Source organism: Mustela nivalis (genome assembly GCF_964662115.1).
Source record: "Mustela nivalis genome assembly, chromosome: 9".
NCBI lineage: Eukaryota > Metazoa > Chordata > Mammalia > Carnivora > Mustelidae > Mustela > Mustela nivalis.
The window spans coordinates 13276385-13296468 of NC_139028.1; the positions used below are offsets into that span (position 1 = coordinate 13276385).

The following is a 20084-nucleotide window of genomic DNA, read 5'->3' on the forward strand; positions in this document are numbered from 1 at the left end:
TTTTTTTTAAAAGATTTATTTACTTATTTTAGATAGAGAAGGACAGCACGAAGAAGGGAGGGCAGAGGGAGAGAGCGCATCTCAAGCTGTCTGCACTTATGGAGCCCGAAGTGAGGCTTGATTTCATTACATGGAAATCATGACCTAAGCCGAAATCAAGAGTTGGACACTTAACTGACAGCCGCCCAGGTGCCCCTAGGCAAATATTTCTTAAACAGGGCTCAGAAAACACTAACCATAAAGAACAAGTAATAAATCAGATTTAATGAAAACTCAAGACTTCTCATTATCAAAAAACACCTTTAAGAATGAAATGAGGCCAGTCTGAAGAAAATATCTGCAACACACGTATTCAATAAAGGACTTCTGTTCAGGATATCGGAGAGACTCCTCCAAGTGAATATTGGCAGTGTAATAGTAGATGTGATGGGATTTGTGGATTTGAAGATTGGGGGGACAGGTTAAAAGGAGGGGGGTTGGGATATTTATATCCTCACCATATATAAAAAGAAGTCACATCATGTTATGTTAGCATGATGGAACAAGAAACAAAGGCTTAAATATCCTTTAAAGAAAGAAGGTAACAATAAAAACAAGAAAGAAAGGGCGCCTGGGTGGCTCAGTGGGTTAAGCCGCTGCCTTCTGCTCAGGTCATGATCTCAGGGTCCTGGGATCGAGTCCCGCATTGGGCTCTCTGCTCAGCAGGGAGCCTGCTTCCCTCTCTCTCTCTCTCTACCTGCCTCTCCGTCTACTTGTGATCTCTCTCTGTCAAATAAATAAATAAAATCTTTAAAAAAAAAAAAAACAAGAAAGAAAGAAGGTAACGGATAGAGGAACTAAAAAAATAATCCCACATGACACTGTGTAAGGGATAAGCAAGATAAGCTCTCAATTTTCTTTGCAGAAAGTCAACAGGTCACTTTGGTAAATAAAAGATAATTATCCAAGCATATTATGCAGAAACACAGAAATTACTACTATAGATCTAAAACAAAAAATGGTTAAAAGTGGTTGCCTTTAGGATATGAGGGTAGAGAAGACTAGGAGGGGCTAAAATAAGTGCTTTTATTTCTAAGTTCTTTTACACTATTTTACTTAAAAATACATTATTTTGATCTAAAATATGCAAATATTGGGGCGCCTGGGTGGCTCAGTGGGTTAAAATATTCAAATGTGAGAAAACGCCTTCATTTACATTAGTTTGACTCTGCAGATTATTCATTTATAGGGCCCTGTAATATGTTAAAATGACGCTTCCTTATTTAGAAGTCATCCTCTAAACCATCTGAAACAGAATGTTTCTAGACTTAAGATCAAATGTGTTCTCTTTGAATCTCAAAACTTTTAAAATTATCCTTATATTTGAACCATGGCTTCCTTATATTTGAACCATGGCTTCCATGGTTAGCTTTTTTTCAGTTTCTAAACACTTTTCAAACGTAACTGTGCAGTCATACCTTCTGTTGCAGGAGGTACCATTTTATCTCCAAATATACCCCCTTAGCTATTTAACATACTGATCTTATCTAAACTGATCACCATTTTTATTTCCTTCATTTTTTCCTTTCTCATTCTCTTTCTCTCTCTCTCTCTCTCTTTTTTTTTTTTTACATCATTTAATGTTTCTCTTAAATATCAGTTGATCCTTGCTTGTGCATTAATACTTAAGAATGAAGGTCTGAGGGCACCTGGGTGCCCTGGGTGGCTCAGTGGATTAAAGCCTCTGCCTTCAGCTCGGGTCATGATCCCAGGGTACTGGGATCCAGCCCCGCATCGGGCTCTCTGCTCAGTGGGAGCCTGCTTCCTCCTCTCTCTCTGCTTGCCTCTGCCTGCTTGTGATTTCTGTCAAATAAATAAATAAAATCTTAAAAAAAAAAAAAATGAAGGTCTGTGTCAATTCTTCAGGGGAACTAGTTGGAATATCCTGGGCTTTTTTGTAAGTCTCCTATTTCGCCATTGTTCTCACACATGAATGGGAAGGTGGTCTGGGAGCTTTGTACTGTGTGTGGAATTAGACAATCAACAGACTTTTGGCGGGGGTATGGTTAGGTAGCCAGCAATCCAGCAGGGTGTCTTTCAAATACTAAAATTAAGAGACTTTTACTATGGAGCCAAATCTGCAAAAGAATTAGCTTTTCCAAATAGTTCATTTAATTTTTTAAGAAAGAGATAAGTCATCAGGGTTTTTCCCCCTTAGGGTACATATCCATCTATGAGCAAATTTTTTGACCTATGGTAAATATCCATCTACCTGTTGCTTTGGGGCTTGAAGTGACAGGGCAGACAACTGCCACAGCTGTCTTACATACACTTAAGCCCCTTGCCTACGGTCCTTCTCCTTCCAGTTCTTTCAAATTGCTAACTCCAAATGGATAGGCTTTCTAGGATCCCAGTGACAAACCAGCTCTCTCACTGGAGCCTCTCTGAAGTGTGGCGAGGCAAGTCTTCTACACAGTTCTATCCAACGGGACTCAACGATCTATTTTTGGTTTTCCAAAAATGAGATAAAATTAATCTGCTCACGAAGTCCCTTCTGGTATGGGTTAACTTTCTGTGTATTGTCATTTTAATAGGGGCAAAAGTAAAGATGTGTGCTCAGTCCACCATCTTTTTAAGATACACATATACACATGCTTGTCTGTTTATATACAGGGCTTCTCTACTAAAACTCCTTAAGGGCAAGGAGGTATTATAAAGTTCTTCGCTAGGAATATAAAAGGTATACAAAGTAGTGTTGGTTGGATTGGATGTGGGATAAAGGAAGTTACAAATAACAGAAAAGCTTAAGCCGAGCTAACAAGTAGACTAGTAGAAACCATCAAAGGGATAGATTTTGAAAGCAAATTATTTTAGTATTAGAAATCAATACTTATGGATTTTATGGCTTTGAAAGAGGCAAAAGAAACAACTAATGGAAGCTATTTTGCAAGACTTGATGAGCCAAAACAAAGGTATTCTTGTGTGCCAGAAATAGAGTCATACCACTTCACACAAAATTATCAAACACAGACAATGTTGCTGCTGTCACAGAGGAAAGAGCAGAGTCATTTCAGCTGTTGGCTCTCACCCAAATAGGTAAATCAACTCGGAATAATCCTTACACCAATGGGACCAGCTATACCCATACTAAAGCATGATGAATAAACGCATTAATTCAGACACAGTTCATTATTTAAACATTGTCTTCAAAAGTAGGTACTCAGTAAATATTTAATGAGTGAATGTATCCCTAACACCTGCTCAAAAACCTGATTTCTGAGTCAAGAAATAAAGTTTTAGAGGTGAAAGCCAAATAGCCTTATTAGTGATACTTACATTGATCACAGCCATTATCACAGGGCCTGGCCCTGATATGGAGCTGGTAAGGATTTGTGAGGTTAACAAGATGATTAGTGTTAACTTTTTGAACTTCTAAAAAAATGTGTGCTTTGAAAGCAAAGGGTAGTACACAAATCCATAAGTATACTAAAAACTATTGAACTGTACACTTTCAACAGCTGAACCTTATGACATATAAATTATACTGTAATCAAGTTTCAAAAAATGAAATAAACTCACAAGGTAACACTTCCAGGCCTTCTGAATGACTCTGGCAGCTTCATCCCTCTCTGTAAGTTCTGACTCCTCTTCCCATGGCATTTGAAAGACCTAACAGAAGCAGAAAAACCGTATGCTCAGAATTTTTTTATGAACTCCATTATGAAACTCATTAGAACTCAAGAAAAACAGAAGATTAATAAAGGAAATAATACAGATGATATTTGGTATCAAAATAATTTTATAAAAATTATTACCTACTTTTAATTTTATGTATTTTATAAAAATTGTTACCTACTATTGATTGTCTATATGTTCCAATTTCTCTTTTCTAATTTAAACAACAATCTTGCATAGCAGATTTTGCCAATTTGCTTGTGTTAGAGATGAGGAGACTGCACTTCAAGGCCAAAGGTCAAATAGTGATTGACTAAGCCAGTATTAAACCCAGGTCATTTTTCTCTTGAAATCCATGACCTTTTATGTCCTCATTCAATGGCTTCATTTTTTTAAGATTTATTTGACAGAGAAAGAGAGAGAGAGAGAAAGCACAAGCAGGCAGAGAAGCAGAGGGAAAGGGAGAAGCAGGCTAAGAAAGGAGCCCAACATGGGGCTTGATCCCAGGATCATGTCCTGAGGCAAAGGCAGATGCTTAGCCAACTGAGCCACCCAGGTGCCCCCCAAAAAGCTTTTCTTAATCAACATGCACAGTTTCATTCCAAATTCATCCAGGCTTCTAACCTAGAATTACAAATGCTATAGAATTTTTCTTACTGTGTAACTCGTAAATGTGTTGACAAGTTAATAAATCATACATTAAATTGTCAGAAAAAGAGATGAAGCCTGACCACTAAGAATCAAAACAAAACCACTAGTTCTATCCATAGTTTTTATCAATACTGTGAAGAAATAAGTAATGGGAGAAGTCAGAAAATCATAGCTTATGAGTCCTTAAAGAAGTTGCAGCAGACAGAGGATTCCAGAAAATGGAATAGGAAGTGCCAGGAATCTCTTTCCCCACCTAGACAACTACACTGGCAGAATTTAACTATTTAACTATTTTGGAACTCTGGAAGCTACTGAAGGCTTGGAAGGCTTGGGGGGTAAACTGTGGTTAATTCCGGTCAATATTGGCTCTTAGCCCAGTCCTAGCTATCCACTCCCTTACCTCAGCCCCAGCAGCAGCAGCTGTGTACATATTCCTGGAACAACTTGCACACAGATTGTGGGAGTGGGGGTGGAGAGAAAGGACTCTGTCCAGGAAATACAGGAGATCTGTGTTGGGGTTGTTGGTTGCTGCTTCTGATCACAGAGGTGCAGACAAACAGGAGGGCAGTCATTGGTGCTGTATGTCCACCCTCCACCATTGTTGCAAGCCCTTCCCATCTAGCAACTTCCAGGGAATTTAAAGGGTTTTTCCTTCCTGCTATGTTGTTCCCCTTCCTCCCTTTGGAAGGCAGGCATTCAAAACTAGGACATTCAAAAATAACTACATATATGGAGAAAATTAGAAAGTGACCAGTCATTCCAGGGAAAGGCACAGACTCAGAAAACTGAGAAGATCTTAGGTTTAAAATTCAGGCTGATTCTTTTTTTTTTTTTTAAGATTTTTTTTTTAAAGATTTTATTTATTTATTTGACAGAGATCACAAGTAGGCAGAGAGGCAGGCAGAGAGAGAGAGGAGGAAGCAGGCTCCCTGCTGAGCAGAGAGCCCGATGCGGGACTCGATCCCAGGACCCTGAGGTCATGACCTGAGCCGAAGGCAGCGGCTTAACCCACTGAGCCACCCAGGCGCCCGAAGATTTTTTTTTTTTAATTTATTTATTTGTCAGAGAGAGAGCGAGCGAGAGCGAGCACAAGCAGACAGAGTGGAAGGCAGAGTCAGAGGGAGAAGCAGGCTCCCTGCGGAGCAAGGAGCCCGACGTGGGACTCGATCCCAGGACGCTGGGATCATGACCTGAGCTGAAGGCAGCTGCCTAACCAACTGAGCCACCCAGGCGTCCCTTCAGTCTGATTCTTGTCTGATCCTTGTAAGCTGCAGAAACAGACTATAGCAATTTTAAAAATAATAAAAATACCACACACAGTAAACTCTGAGGAAAGGAAAAAAAGCTGATTTCCAGAGTTCTTGTATTATTAAATTTGAATTTCCAGCTTTCAACAACAACAACAACAAAAACAAGGCATATAAAGAAACACGAAATGATGGCTCATTCTAGGAAAAAAATAAATCAAAAGAAACTCAACCTGAAAAAGACCTGATGGCAGGTCTACTAGACAAAGACCTTAAAGCAACTGTCTTAAAGATGCTCAAAAAATTAAAGGAAGACATGGAGAAAGTCAAGAAATGATGCATAAAATGGAAATATCAATACAGAGATGAAACCTAAAAAGAGACTCTGAAGCTGAAAAGTAGAATAACTGAAAGCAACAATTTATTAATGGAAATCAAAGGCACAGTTGGACAGGTAGAAGAAACAATCAGCAAACCTGAAAATAAACCAAAGGAAACTGTCAAGTCTGAAAAATAGAAAAAAAGATTGAATGAAAGTGAATAGAACCCAAGAGACCTATGGCACCGCAGTAAGGAGATCAACATACACATTGTGGGAGTCCCAGAAGGAGATGAGGAAAAGAAAGGGAAAGAGAAGGTATCTCAAGAAATAATGGCTGAAAAATGCCAAATTTGATGAAATATATGAATATCAACATCCCAGAACCTCAACAGACTCCAAGTAAGATCAATACAAAGATATATCCACAACAAGACACATTATAATTAAACTCTTGAAAGTGAAAGATAAACTATTGAAAACAGCAAGAGATAAGTGATTCATCACATAGAAGGAATTTTTAATACATTAACAGATTTCTCATCAGAAACTTTGGAGGCCAGAAGGCAGTGGGTTAATATATTCAAAATGTTTAACAACAAAAGTGTAACCCAAGAATCCTGCATCTAGCAAAACTGTCCTTTGAGAATAAGGGAGAAATGAAGACATTCCCAGGTGAACAAAAGCTCTAAGAGTTCACAGCTACGAGACTTGTCTTGCAAGAAATGTTCAAGAGAATGCTGCAGGGAAAAATGAAAGGACACTTGACAGTAACTCAAAGTTATATGAAGAAATAGAAATTCCAGTAAATGTAAATACACAGGTAGTTATAGAAGCTAATATTATTATAACTATAATTTGTAACTCTATTTTTTTTACAAAATTTAATAGAACAGTATTTTTTAAAAATTATTATTCTAAAAACTAGTATTATTGTAACTTTGGTTTGTAATTCCACATACTGTTTAATTTAAAAGACAAATAATTAAAATATTAGATTTTGTTTTGGGGCACACAATGCATAAAGATGTAATCTGTAACATCAACAATTGAAAGGAGTTGGGATGGAGCTATAAAAGAGGAGTTTTCTATGTTAATGAATCCACAATGGAGGGTTATAACTTTAGGATGTTAAATGTAATCCCCATGGTAACCACAAAGGAAACAGCTATAGAGTATACACAAAGGGAAATGAGAAATGAATTTAAATGTTTTGCCAAAAAAAAAAAATCAACTAAACACAAAAGAAGATAGTAATGCAGGAAATGATTAAACATTTATAAAGCAGGGACGTCTGGGTGACTCAGTTGGTTTAGTGTCTGCCTGCAGCGTAGGTCATGATCACTGGGTCCTGGGTTCACATTCCACTTCAAGCTCCCTGCTTAGGCTGCTTCTCCCTCTGCCTGCCGCTCCTCCTGCTAGTGCTCACTCATTCTCTGTCTCTGACAAGTAAGTACATAAAATCTTTTTTAAAAAGTTACAAAGCATAGGGGCACCTGGGTGGCTCAGTGGGTTAAGCCTCTGCCTTTGGCTCAGTCATGATCCCAGGGTCCTGGGATTGAGCCCCGCATTGGACTCTGCGCAGCAGGGAGCCTGCCTCTGCCTACTTGTGATCTCTGTCTGTCAAATAAACAAAATATTAAAAAAAAAGTTACAAAGCATAGAGAAAACAAATAGCAAAGACAGAAGTAAGGCCCTTCTTATCACTAATTACTTTAAATGTAAGTGGTTTAAACTCTCCAATCAAAATACAGAGATTTGCAGCATGAATAAAAACACAAAATCCAACTATATGCTATGTAAAATCGACTCACATTAGATTCAAAGACACAAACAGACTGAAAGTGAAAAGATGGAAAAAGCTATTCCATGCAAATGGTAACCAAAAGAAAGGAGTGATGGCTATCTTAACATCAGACAAAACAGACTTTAAATCAAAAAAGTTTAAAATAGACAAAGGACATTTTGCATTAACAAAAGGTTCAATGAAGTAAGAAAATATAACAAATATTTATGCATCTAATAATAGACCAGCAAAAATATATGAAGCAAAAAATGACAGAATCGAAGGGAGGAATAGACATATATATGCCATAGACATATATAGCTTTACGATAATAGTTGTAGATTTCAATATCTCATTCTCAACAATAGATAGAATAACCAGACAGAAATAAATAAGGAAACAGAGGACCTGAACAACACAATATATCAATTTGATCAAACAAATATAGAATATTCTTCTCAAGTGCACAAGGGACACTTTCCAGGATAGACTATATATTAGGCCACAAATTTATGTCTTTTTTTTAAAGATTTTATTTATTTATTTGACAGAGATCACAAGTAGGCAGAGAAGCAGGCAGAGAGAGAGAGAGAGGAAGCAGGCTCCCTGCAGAGCAGAGAGCCCGATGCAGCGTTCGATCCCAGGACCCTGGGATCATGACCTGAGTTGAAGGCAGAGGCTTTAACCCACTGAGCCACCCAGGCGCCCCCTCAAATTTATGTCTTAATGTATTCTGAAAGATAGTTATCATACAAAGTATCTTATCAAAGTACAATAGAATGAAGTTAGAAACCAACAAGTAAATTTACACATTTGTGGAAATAAAACTGTGGATCAAAGAAGAAATTACACAGGAAATTAGGAAAATGAAAACTAAAACTCAACATATCAAACTTACAGAAAGCAGTAAAGGCAATGTTAAGAGGGAAACTTAGAACTATACACACATTAAACAAGAAAGATCTCAAATCAGTATCTAACTACTACTTACAGAACTAGTAAAGGAACAAAAAGCTAAACCCAGAGCTAGGAGAAGATTAGAACAGACATAAAAGAAATAGAGAACAGAAAAACAATAGAGTAAATCAATGAAACCAAAATTGATTCTTTGAAAAGATCACTCAAGAGACAAATCTTTAGTTCGAAGGATAGAGAAAAAAAAATTACTTTTGGTAATTTAGAAATGAGATGAGGATATTACTACTGGTTCTACAGTACTATGAACAATGAATCATAATTTATAGTCATGTTTGATAACCTGATGAAACTGACAAACTCCTAAAAACACAAAACCTACCAAGACTAAAACACAAAGAAATAGAACATCTGATTAAACCTATAACTAGAATAAGGAGATAGAATCAGATCAAAAATCTTCCAACAAATAAATCAGATAAAAAATATCCCAACTAAAAATGCCCTAAACTTGACTCCACTGTGAATTCTAACAAACATTTAAGGAACTAATACCAATCCTTCTCAACTTTTCCAAAAAACTGAAGGGAAGAGAACACCTTGATTCTATGAGGCCGGCATTACCCTGATACCAAAGCCAGACAAAGACACTGTAAGAAAACTACACATCAACATTCCTATTAACATCGATGCAAAAATCCTCAACAAAATATTAGCAAACCAAACTTGGCAGCATGTAAGTGAATTACACACAATGAACAAATTGGTTTTATTCCTGGAATGCAAGGGTGATTAAATATACAAATACTGATCAATGTAATACACCACATTAACAGAGTAAAAGAAAAAGCCCACATGATTATCTCCACTGCAAACAAAACAAAACAAAACAAAAAACCCCACCATTTGACAAAATTGAACATCCTTTCATGAAAACCCTTAACAAACTAGAAATAAAAGGAAAATGCCTCAATGTAATAAAAACTATGTATGAAAATCCCATAGTGAACCTGATATTCAGTGGTGAAAGACTGAAATTTTGCCTCTGACATCCAGAACAGGGCAAGGTAGTTTACTTTTACTGGCTCTGTTCAGCATTGTACCGGAAGTTCTAGCCAGTGAAATAAGGCAAGAAAAACAAATAAATGGGACTCAAGTGGGAAAGGAAGAAGTAAAATCATCTCTATTCTGGATAATATGATTTTAAATATAGAAAACCTAATTATTCCAGAAAAAAACTTTTAGAATTAAAAAACAAACTCAACAAAGTAGCAGGGTATGAAGCCACCACATGAAAATCAGTTGCATTTCTCTACAATAACAATGAACAGTCTGAAATAGTAATTACAAAAATAATTATATATATATAAGCATCAACTAGAATAAAATACTTAGGAATTACTTTCATCAAGTGAAAGATTTGTACAATGAAAACTACAAAAAAATGAAATTAAAGAGACATAAATAAATGAAAATGCCATTCCATGTTCATAGATCGGAAGACTTAATATTTTTTAAGATGTCAATACCACCTAAAATGATCTACAGTTTGAATGCAATCCCTAACAAAATTCCAATGACATTTTTTTCCAGAAATACAAAAGCCCACTTCAAAGTTTATATGGAAACTCCAGAGACCCAGAATAGCCAAAACAACTTTGATAAAGAAAGATCAGTGATGTTGAGTAAAATAAGTCAAGGAGAGAGAGAGAGTCAATTATCATACGGTTTCACTCACCTCTGGAGCACAAGAAGTAATATGGGGGACATTAGGAGAAGGAAAGGAAAAGTGAATTGAGGGAAGTTGGAGTGGGAGATGAACCACGAAAGACTGTGGACTCTGAGAAACAAACTGAGGGTTTTGGAGGGGAGTGGTAGGGGGTTGGGTGAGCCTGGTGGTGGGTATTAAGGAGGGCATGGATTGCATGGAGCACTGGGTGTGGTGCATAAACACTGAATCTTGGAACACTGAAAAAATTTAATTAAATTTAAAAAAAAAAGCTGAAGGACTCACACTTCCAATGTCAAAACTTACTATACAGCCACAGCACTCAAAACAGTGTGGCATTGGCATAAAGACAAACACACAGACTAACTGAATAAACATTTCAGAAATAAACCCTTACATATACATGCCCAATGATTTTTGACAGGCGCCAAGACCATTCAATGGGCAAAGAATAATCTTCTCAAGAGTGTTGAGAAAATTGGATATACACATGCAAAAGAATGAAGAAAGACTCTTTTCTAGCACTACATACAAAAATTAACTCAAAATGGATCAAATTATTGACTATAAGATCTAAAACCATAAAATGCTTAGAAGAAAACAAGTCAAAAGTTTTACAGCGTTGGATTTGGTGATGACTTCTTGGCTATGACACTGAAGGAGTAAGCAACAAAAGTGAAAATAGCAAATGAGACTTCATGATAAAATAAAATTCAATAGACACTAGCAAAATAAAAAAGCAAGTCACAGAGTAGGAGAAAATATTTACAAGTAATGTATCTGAAAAGGGTTTACCTCCAGAACAGAGAACTCCCCAAACTCAACAAAAACCAAACAACCTGATTTTAATAATGGACAATATGTATGTTTCTCCAAATAATATATACAAACAGCCAATAATCAGACAAAACATGTTCTACATCACTACTTATTAAGGAAATACACATCAAAATTATAATGAGATACCACCTCATACCCATTAGAATGGTTACTATATTTTTAAAAATGGAAAAGAAGAAATGTTGGCAAAGATGGGGACTAATTGGCAGTTTTGTGCACTGTGATGGTAAGAATATAAAATGGTAAAACCACTATGGAAAAGGATATGGCAATTCCTAAAAGAACTAAAAATAAAAATACTGCATGAATTAGCACTTTCATTTCTAGGTGTATATGAAAAAGAATGAAAGTAAGGTCTCAAAGAGAAATTTGTATACCCAAGTTCTAGCAGCATTATTCCCAATAGCTAAACATAAAAGCAGCCCAAGTGTCCATTAATGGATGAATAAACAAACTGTGATACATACAATAGAATATTATTCAGTCATTGAAAGAACGGAAATCTTACATACACTACAACATGGATAACCCTTGAGGATATTATGCTAATTGAAATAAACTAGTCAGACAAATACTATATGATTTTACCTATATGAGGTAGTTATAGTAGTCAAAATCATAGAGACGGAAAGCAGAATGGTGGTTGCCAGTGTCATGGTGGGGGTACAGGGTGGTTATGGTTTAATGGGTATGGGGCTTCAGTTCTGCAAGATGAAAAGAGTTATGGAGGTTGATGGTGGTGATGGCTGCACAACATTATGAATGTATTTAATACCAATGAACTGTATGCTCACGAGTGGTTAAGATGGTTAATATTGCTTTTTGAGTGTTTTACCATACATAAAAAATTTGTAGGAAGTTCAATTTTTATACTGATTAAGAATTTGTTATCTTAAAAAAGGATGTCATTCAAAATTGAATGATTGATGAGGTCAAATAATGAAACTGTTCCAATATTGCTCCAGTGTTATCAGAAAAGTGTACTGCAAGAATTTTGTTTCTCTAGGTTATATAAATTATGTACAACAATTCTGTTTGTTGTCAGTATACATAAGGAGAGGAAATACAAGTTATACATAAGCTTTGTAAGTAACCCACTGTTTTCAAAGGTTTTTGTACACGGAACTATAGAAGGAAGACTACTGAACTAAGAGAGGGCCCATGTGGTTCAGTTTTAGCTCACATTGCTACTTATTGTAACCTTAGACAAAGGGTTCAACATCTTTAGCCTTCAGTTTCATTAGCTGTAAAATAAAGCACTGCAATAAATTAACTGCAAAGGCACTTTCAGTGTCACAATTCTGTAAGGTTACATTATAAAGAACACAATGTTCCAATAATTTAAAAAAAGTGGGTGGGGGGCGGGGTCCTGCACGGAACACAGGGAGAACCATGGGTTTTACTTAATCTCTGTTACTATACTTCCCAGTATAACTAATGTTATTCATTACATTTATAGCAGCAATATGGTTCTGAGATGCTTTACCATAGTCCAAACTAAGTGAATAAATTGTGCTCAACTTAAAAATCCTGAGCTGTTATTTCAAAATGTGAAATGTATAATTCCCAAATCCCTTAAGTAATGAAATATATAACAGACATTGACTAATACGTTCATTTAATTTAGAGAGACAAAGACCAAAGAGAAAAATTCTCTACAGGATATGCCATTTATAGAAAGAATTAAAGAAAAAATGTTTTGTTATTTGTTTATTTTAGGCTTAAAATTAATGTTTTCTTCCTAACTGTGTATATTGTTGAGTTTTAAAAATTAACATTTTTAATAGGGAGACAGTGTCTATCAAAACTATCAAATAGTTTTAATAATATAGGAGGCATGGGGATATAGGTTAAATCTGTGGGTCTGAAGTGAGACACATGGGGGGTTAAATCTTTTTTTTTTTTTTTAAGATTGTATTTATTTGAGAGACAACAAGACAGAGAAAGCAAGTGGTGGGGGGAGGGTCAGGGGGAGAAGGAGACTCCCTGTTGAGTGTGGGAGCTTGATGCAGGGCTTAATCCCAGGACCCCAGGGCTTAATCCGAGGACTCTGGGATTATGACCTGAGTTGAAGGCAGATGCTTAACCACTGAGCCACAGAGGTGCAATATGGGGTTTTAAATCTTTAAAAAATTCTACCTCATACCTCACTGAGTGATTTTGTGTAAGTTATTTAACTTATTCCAGCCTCAGTTCCTCATTTGTGAAATACGGGGACTGATAGTATCTATATCTCACAGAATTAGGATTAAATAAGGTACTATAGGAGAAGCATTTAGGACTGTAACTACTCAATAAATTGTAACTCTTTTTAAGTTTTGTTAGTCACCATACAGTATATCACTAGCTATTGATGTAGTGTTCCATGATTCAGTGGGTACTAAGGACGGCATGTATTGCACGGAGCACGGGGTGTGGGGCATAAACAATGAATGCTGGAACACTGAAAAGAAATAAAGTGGAAAAAAATAGGCACTATCCATGGGCATTACTCTGATTTAAAAACCGATGTAACTGAACATTTATTCTCACAATTTACAGATAACTGATAGTAAGGAATGATATTTGGGGCTTAAAACATTTGCTAATTTGTGTCAAAGGATAGTATTTTGAGGTACTCTTTTTGGCTAGCAGGTAGAAAAGAAATGAAGTATAGTTTATCTGTGTATTTCTTTTTTTTTTTTTAAGATTTTATTTATTTATTTGACAGAAAGAGATCACAAGTCGGCAGAGAAGGGGAAGCAGGCTCCCTGCTGAGCAGAGAGCCTGATGCGGGCCTCAATCCCAGGACCCTGAGATCATGACCTAAACTGAAGGCAGAGGCTTAACCCACTGAGCCACCCAAGTGCCCCAGTTTATCTGTGTATTTCAAGACACTTCAGGAAAATAAAGCCTTTTCTTTATAAATAGCGTGATGATCAACTTTAATAATTTTTAAGGACACTGTCCCTATATCTATCATTTTAAAAAATACACTTAACTTTGCCATCTGTGATTTACTGTCCCTTTTTAAAATTACACCAACATTTTGGGACACCTGGGTGGCTCGGTGGGTTAAGCCACTGCCTTCGGCTCAGGTCATGATCCCAGGCTCCTTGCTTGGCAGGGAGCCTGCTTCTCTCTCCACCTCTGCCTGCCACTCTGCCTGCTTGTGTTGTGTGTGTGTGTGTCTCTCTCTCTGATAGATAAATAAATAAATAAATAAATAATTAACATCTTATAAAAATTACAACTTTGAAATGTGAGAAAAAATAGAAAAATAATTATACTGAAATTTGAAGTGTGGTGGTCACCCTGATTCATTACTCATGTTTTCCTATTCGTGTTCTTTTCCACTGGTCAAAACACAGAATATAGTTATTTGGTTATTGACAAATAACCACAGAATCAGGGCAATACCTAAATGGCATTAGAAGAATGTGTAAATATTATTCTTTATTTAATATCTCCTTACTGTTTAAAATCCAAAATTATTTAAAAAAACAAATAAAATAAAATAAAAAATTTTTCATACTGTCTAGATTTAGTTACTTTAAAAGTTATTATATAAATGACACATATACATTCTTATAGTAAAAATTTCAAATATAGAATAAAAGTTAAAATCCATCTCCATTTCTTGTAGACTAGTGTGCTCTTCAAAGTTGTCTTTATCCATTAATAGATGTGTAACTGTTCCAGATCTTTTCTTATATATTTAAAATTTACATGTATATATACATGTACACCCATGTATATGTATATACACCCACCCACTCCACACAGGTTTGTTTCATTGATGTGATGAAACTATACATGTTTTCTGCTTTCTTTACTTATCAGTATGTTAAAGTAACTCTGTCAAATAAATAAATAAAATCTTAAAAAAAATAAAAATTAGTTTGTCATCAGCAGGACAACTCACTGCAGGCTTGACCCAAAGATCAGAAGCAGTAGAACTAAAGGGGTCAGGATGGGTCTTCTGTAGGTGAATCTCTAAGAGTTGTGCTACTCTCTGTGTTCACAGACCTATGTCAGTCTCTGAATTGCGTGATACCAGATGAAATAAAGAAATTGAGAGTAGTCAAAGTTTTGCAGCAATTTGACCCCGCTGTGGTATACTAACACACCATCAGTGGGCTTACAGTTTGCATAGTACATCTTTGTTATTTGTATTCTTTTCTCTAGCAACTCACTTTTATTTTACAAAAGTATCATTCTGAAGGGGGACAAAAGGAAACAAACTAAGCTTGCTCTGGCTCATCCATGAATAATTATACAATCATAACTATGTAAATATTAGTATTAACCCTACCAGTATGTGCATTAGTACAGTAATGCCCTGTGATTATATGCTCTATGATAATATCACCCATGATGATATGAATTTGGATATAAAATGTTTGCTGACTACCTTCTGTCTCCAAAGTAGGCTGACCTTGGATATTCAGTTACTTTGGATTAACTCAACATTATATTGTATGCAACTAAATTTCTGATCCTACCTAGTATTATGGCAGGATTTCTCTGTTGTGGTTTTAATTAGGAAGATGAGGGGAAGAGGATGAGTGTGTGTAAGTATGTATGTGTGTTGTGGCACTTTGGTATAAGAGGCCTGTATTATAGAAAGATATCAGACAATAACTACATCTAAAAGAAATCAAGAACAAGCAGAATAATAAGCTATCTGAAATATGGAAGCAAATATTTAATATTTAAAGAAAAGGGGGGGGGCTGCCTGGTTTGGTTGGTAGATCATGCAACTCTTAATCTCAGGATGGTGAGTCTGAGCCCCACATTGAACGTGGAGCCTACTAAAAATTAAAAATACGATAAAATAAAACAAAACATGGAGGTAAAAACAAAAAAATGCATGTGCAATAAAGAAAAGAAGATAAAACAGAATAGTGGGACAAAGAATGATCGGGGCTAGGTTAGCATAAGCAGTCAGGGAAGGCCTCTCTACTGAGAAGACATTCGTTTTCAAGATGCAAAGACCCAACTACAGGAAAATTGTAGAAGACCCAACTACAGGAGAATTGTAGAATTCTATTCCCAGGCACAGGGAATAGAAGATAAAAATGCTCTGAGATAAGAAGCTTGGTGTGCTCAAGCAGCTGAAAGAAAGCAGGGTTGTTACAGCTGAAAGAACAGGCAGAAGTGTCCGGGGAGAAAAGGTCAAAGAAGTGGGCAGGAGTCATACAATACTTATACAGGAAATTGACTACAAACTTCTGGTTTGGATGCTGTACCACAGTTGGCTTATATTAGCTCAGTGGAACCAAAACGTAAATTTTCAAGAATTTTGTAAGGTGGTTTTTAAACACAGTGATTACTAAAAATCATTTAAGCTTATAATCAAATAAAATAAAGGTAACAAATACTCAAAATTTAACACCTACTAATTATTTTACTATTTTAGGGGATCATAATACACCACCTTAAAATATGTCAGTTTGGCACAAGGACTGTTTTCAGCTAAAAGCAATTTGGAAAGAACAAATAGAGGAAAACCTTTCTACCTCCCCATTTGCCTAAAAGTGGGACACAAATTTCCCTTTTTGAAGGTGTTTTGTCTCTCCTTTACTGCACCAACAGGAGAAAAGTAGTATCACCAGAAACAAAAAGTCAGCACTGAGATGGGTGTTTACAAACAAACCTTAATAAAATAAACCTTACCTTTACTAATTTCCCTATAAATTTACCTTCCCACAATTTACCACCCTTTTTTAAAGTGGTATATAAAACCCTGGGCCTAAACTCCTCTGTGGGTTTTAAATTTTTTTTTATATATTTATTTATTTTGAAAGAGAGTGTGAGCCAACAAGCAGGGGAGGGGGCGTGCCAGAGGCAGAGGGTGAGGGGGAGAGAAAATCTCAAGCAGGACCCATGTGAGCCCAACGTGAGACCTGATGGATCTCACGATGCTGAGATCATGACCTGAGCTGAAATCAACAATCAACAGACGCTGAATCGACTGAGCCACCCAGGTGCCCCTGGGTTTTAAATTCCTTTTCTGTGAGACCCCCATGTGCATATAAAACTTAAGTATTATAAGCAAATAAAATTTGTTTACCTCTTCTCTGGTTAATTAGTCTTGTCAGTTTAATTTGCGGGTCCCAATTACAAAACCTAGGATTGTAAAAGTTTCTTTCTTCCCTACACTCCATTTTACTACGATTTCTTGAGGTTATTCATGTTCACTGCAGTGGCACTGCTGATAACTGCGGCTGCAATCTCTGCTGTAAGGCTGTCCTGTATACCGCAGGATGTTTAGCAGAATCCCTGGACTCTGTCTACTAGATGCCGATAGCACAGCTGGGACAACCAAAAATGTCCCCCGACATTGCCAAATGCCCCTTGGGGAGCAAAATCACCTGTGGTCGAGAACTACTGGCCTACATGAGCTACCTACAGGTATAGGTCTGGTGGAAATAATATATTATGGTGCACTAGGGCACGTTTCTTCCCAATACCTGGGGTCATTTTGGTATCATGAAATTCGGCACGGCCAGGGTATTTCCATCACAAAAACTGACAAACACTACAAATCAGGTCTTGATACGCTGTTTTGCCAGTTGTCTAGACAGAAGAAATTGGTGGTGAAAATGGCAGAGGACACTGCATTCATCAACGTGTCATGGGTCACCACTGCATTACGGATAGCACAAAATCCTGACACAGTATCTTCAACAGTATATTCAACCTTACTGATTCAGAAACGAGTCCCTCACATCAGACCCGTGAGGGTACCCCGCATATCCCAAGAATGTGCTCAGTTCTGTCAAAGGTACACGGAGGGTCAAGTCAATGGACATAAAGAACAAGATTTGGCCAGATACAGTCGCTGGGAAGTGCTTTTAAGTACTGTTTATAGTGGAGTAGCCAAGAAGAAAGCCGGGTAGAGGTTAAGGAGGTGGCCAAGTGGGGACAGTTAGTACAAGAACATCTGCTTAGAAGCGGAGACACAGAGCGGCTGGCGGGCAGGCATGGTCTCCAGGGGTGATCTTTTTTAAATATGCGAGACATTAAAGCCTATTAAGATGTTGTTAGGTATGATCCCGGGGCGAGGGAGAAATCAAAGGTGACCGAGAGGCACTAATTGAAGAGTGGACGTTTTTTGAGTAGGTTTAAGAGAACACAGTCCGGAGAAGAGAGCCGGCAGGGACAGCTGGTGGCCTGCGACCGACGGCAATACCGGTTTCACAGGGTTATAACGAGGCTCTAAACTAACCGACGGGAAAACACCGCTTCATTTGCAGGCACTAGAAAGCACGACCGAACCACACCGCTCGTGTAACGGAGGAATCGACTACATCCAGGTTCCACCTGCAGATTCAGAAGTGGGAGACTTTCTATCTCAAATCGCCGGTAATTTTTAATAGATGAAGACTCCAAGGACCTTATCTTCACGAGAAAAAGCCCCCACGGTCCGTCTCTGACTTCTCGGTACCACTACTTTAAAAGCTGGGCAAGAGTATTTAAGCTGATTTGCTGGGATCAGAACCTACACTCCTCTGTTTTGGTGAACCCACTAAAGTGTTTCCCGACTTTTTTTTTTTTTTTTAATCAGTTCTGTCATTTCGCTCTTCCTTTTTCCTTTGTAGTCCTTCATCCTGAGGGCGGAGGAGGGCAAACCACCACTAACGTACTGCTTGAAAGAACGCTTTTTCCCTTTTCTAGCTCCAAACAACGCAATGAAACGACAGGAAACCGTGTCAGGGGTCGAACCGGAAATAAAAAGTCCAGAAAAAAAAAAAAAAGTATGGTGGCTTAACAAGTTATTTTGCCCTTGGCCTCAAGGGGGAGAATCCAGGTCTCTAGGGGGTGCGAAGAGCGGGGGCCGGGAGCTGGCGGAATGAGCAGGGAGAGCGTCCAGCCCCAGCAAGGGGGTCAGAGGGGCTGGAGGCCGGCGGGGGTGGGGAGGCGGCGACCTCAGGGACGCCGAACGTTTTTAAGGGGTGGGCTGGGGAGCGGAACTCAAGGGCAGGGGGCCTGTAGGGCTCTTGAGAAGGGTAGGATCAGACCAGGCGCCACGAAGGCGGGCGGAACTGCTGTGGTACTGACGAGAGGGAGGGGACACCGTTCCCTTCACCTGTCAATCGCCGCCCTCCCGAGCTCCGCGGGACTCCTCGGTTACACAGCAGACGGAAATGACGCGCTCGACTTCCGTTCTCAACTCCTCGAGGCCCCGCCCTAGTACCGCCCCTTAATAACGCCATTTGGCCACGCCCCCTCGTACCGCCCCCTGGGCCCCGCCTTTCCCCATCCCGACGTCACTGTCTCCAGGGGGATGCAAAACAAAAAAATCCGTGATAGTTAAACCTGTGAGCTCTCACTGCGAACGTTAATGGCTTTGAGGCAAAGATTTCGAAAGGGAAACCAAAGTGAATTTCTGCGAATTGGGGCTAAACTTACTGCAAAGTCTGGTCACTTCCTCCAAGGGGTTTAAAGTTGTGGGAGAAATACACAAAATCTTTCATATTTAAGTACTTTATTCATTTGTGAATCAGAAAACGGATCCTTTTATCGATTTAGCAGCTAGTGCTTAGGATCAATGAATAAGTGACAGGTGATTGTAGTCTAATGCTATTTCTAAAGTTAAGCTCTTTAGCTGGTGAAGCCTAAACCAGTTTTGTTTTTTTAAATTGAGGTATAATTGACATATACCATACATTAATTTCAGGTGTACAACATAATGATTTAGGACTTGGTTATATTGCTAAATGATCCCTACAATAAGTCTAGTTAACATCTGTCACCGTTCGTAGTTACAGCTATACCAGCATAATGGTGACCTGAACCAGCGAAGACACTGCACTTCTTGTATTTTTGCCTGAAATAAGAGAAAATAACGGTGTCGAGCCCAAATTTCTTTCTCCCTAATATTAGATTTATACCTACTAGGGACTGAGTGGCAGTGATAGACGTTTTGGTTCATTTATTCAGGAAGACACAATAAAA

General features: G+C 37.8%; 1 protein-coding gene across 3 annotated transcripts in view; it reads right to left on the reverse strand.

The window, feature by feature from the left end:
• LOC309840781 (protein MFI) overlaps positions 1-19313 on the reverse strand; it is a 63157-nt gene extending 43844 nt beyond the window's left edge. For all 3 annotated transcript variants that reach the window (XM_082683236.1, XM_082683235.1, XM_082683234.1), the window contains exons 1-2: positions 19216-19313; positions 3559-3648 (exon numbers count right to left, since the gene is read on the reverse strand). In XM_082683236.1, the coding sequence (XP_082539362.1) occupies positions 3559-3639 (81 nt within the window). In that variant the 5' untranslated portion in view covers positions 3640-3648; positions 19216-19313. The remainder of the gene's footprint in view (positions 1-3558; positions 3649-19215) is intronic.
• Between the last annotated feature and the right edge of the window lie 771 nt (positions 19314-20084).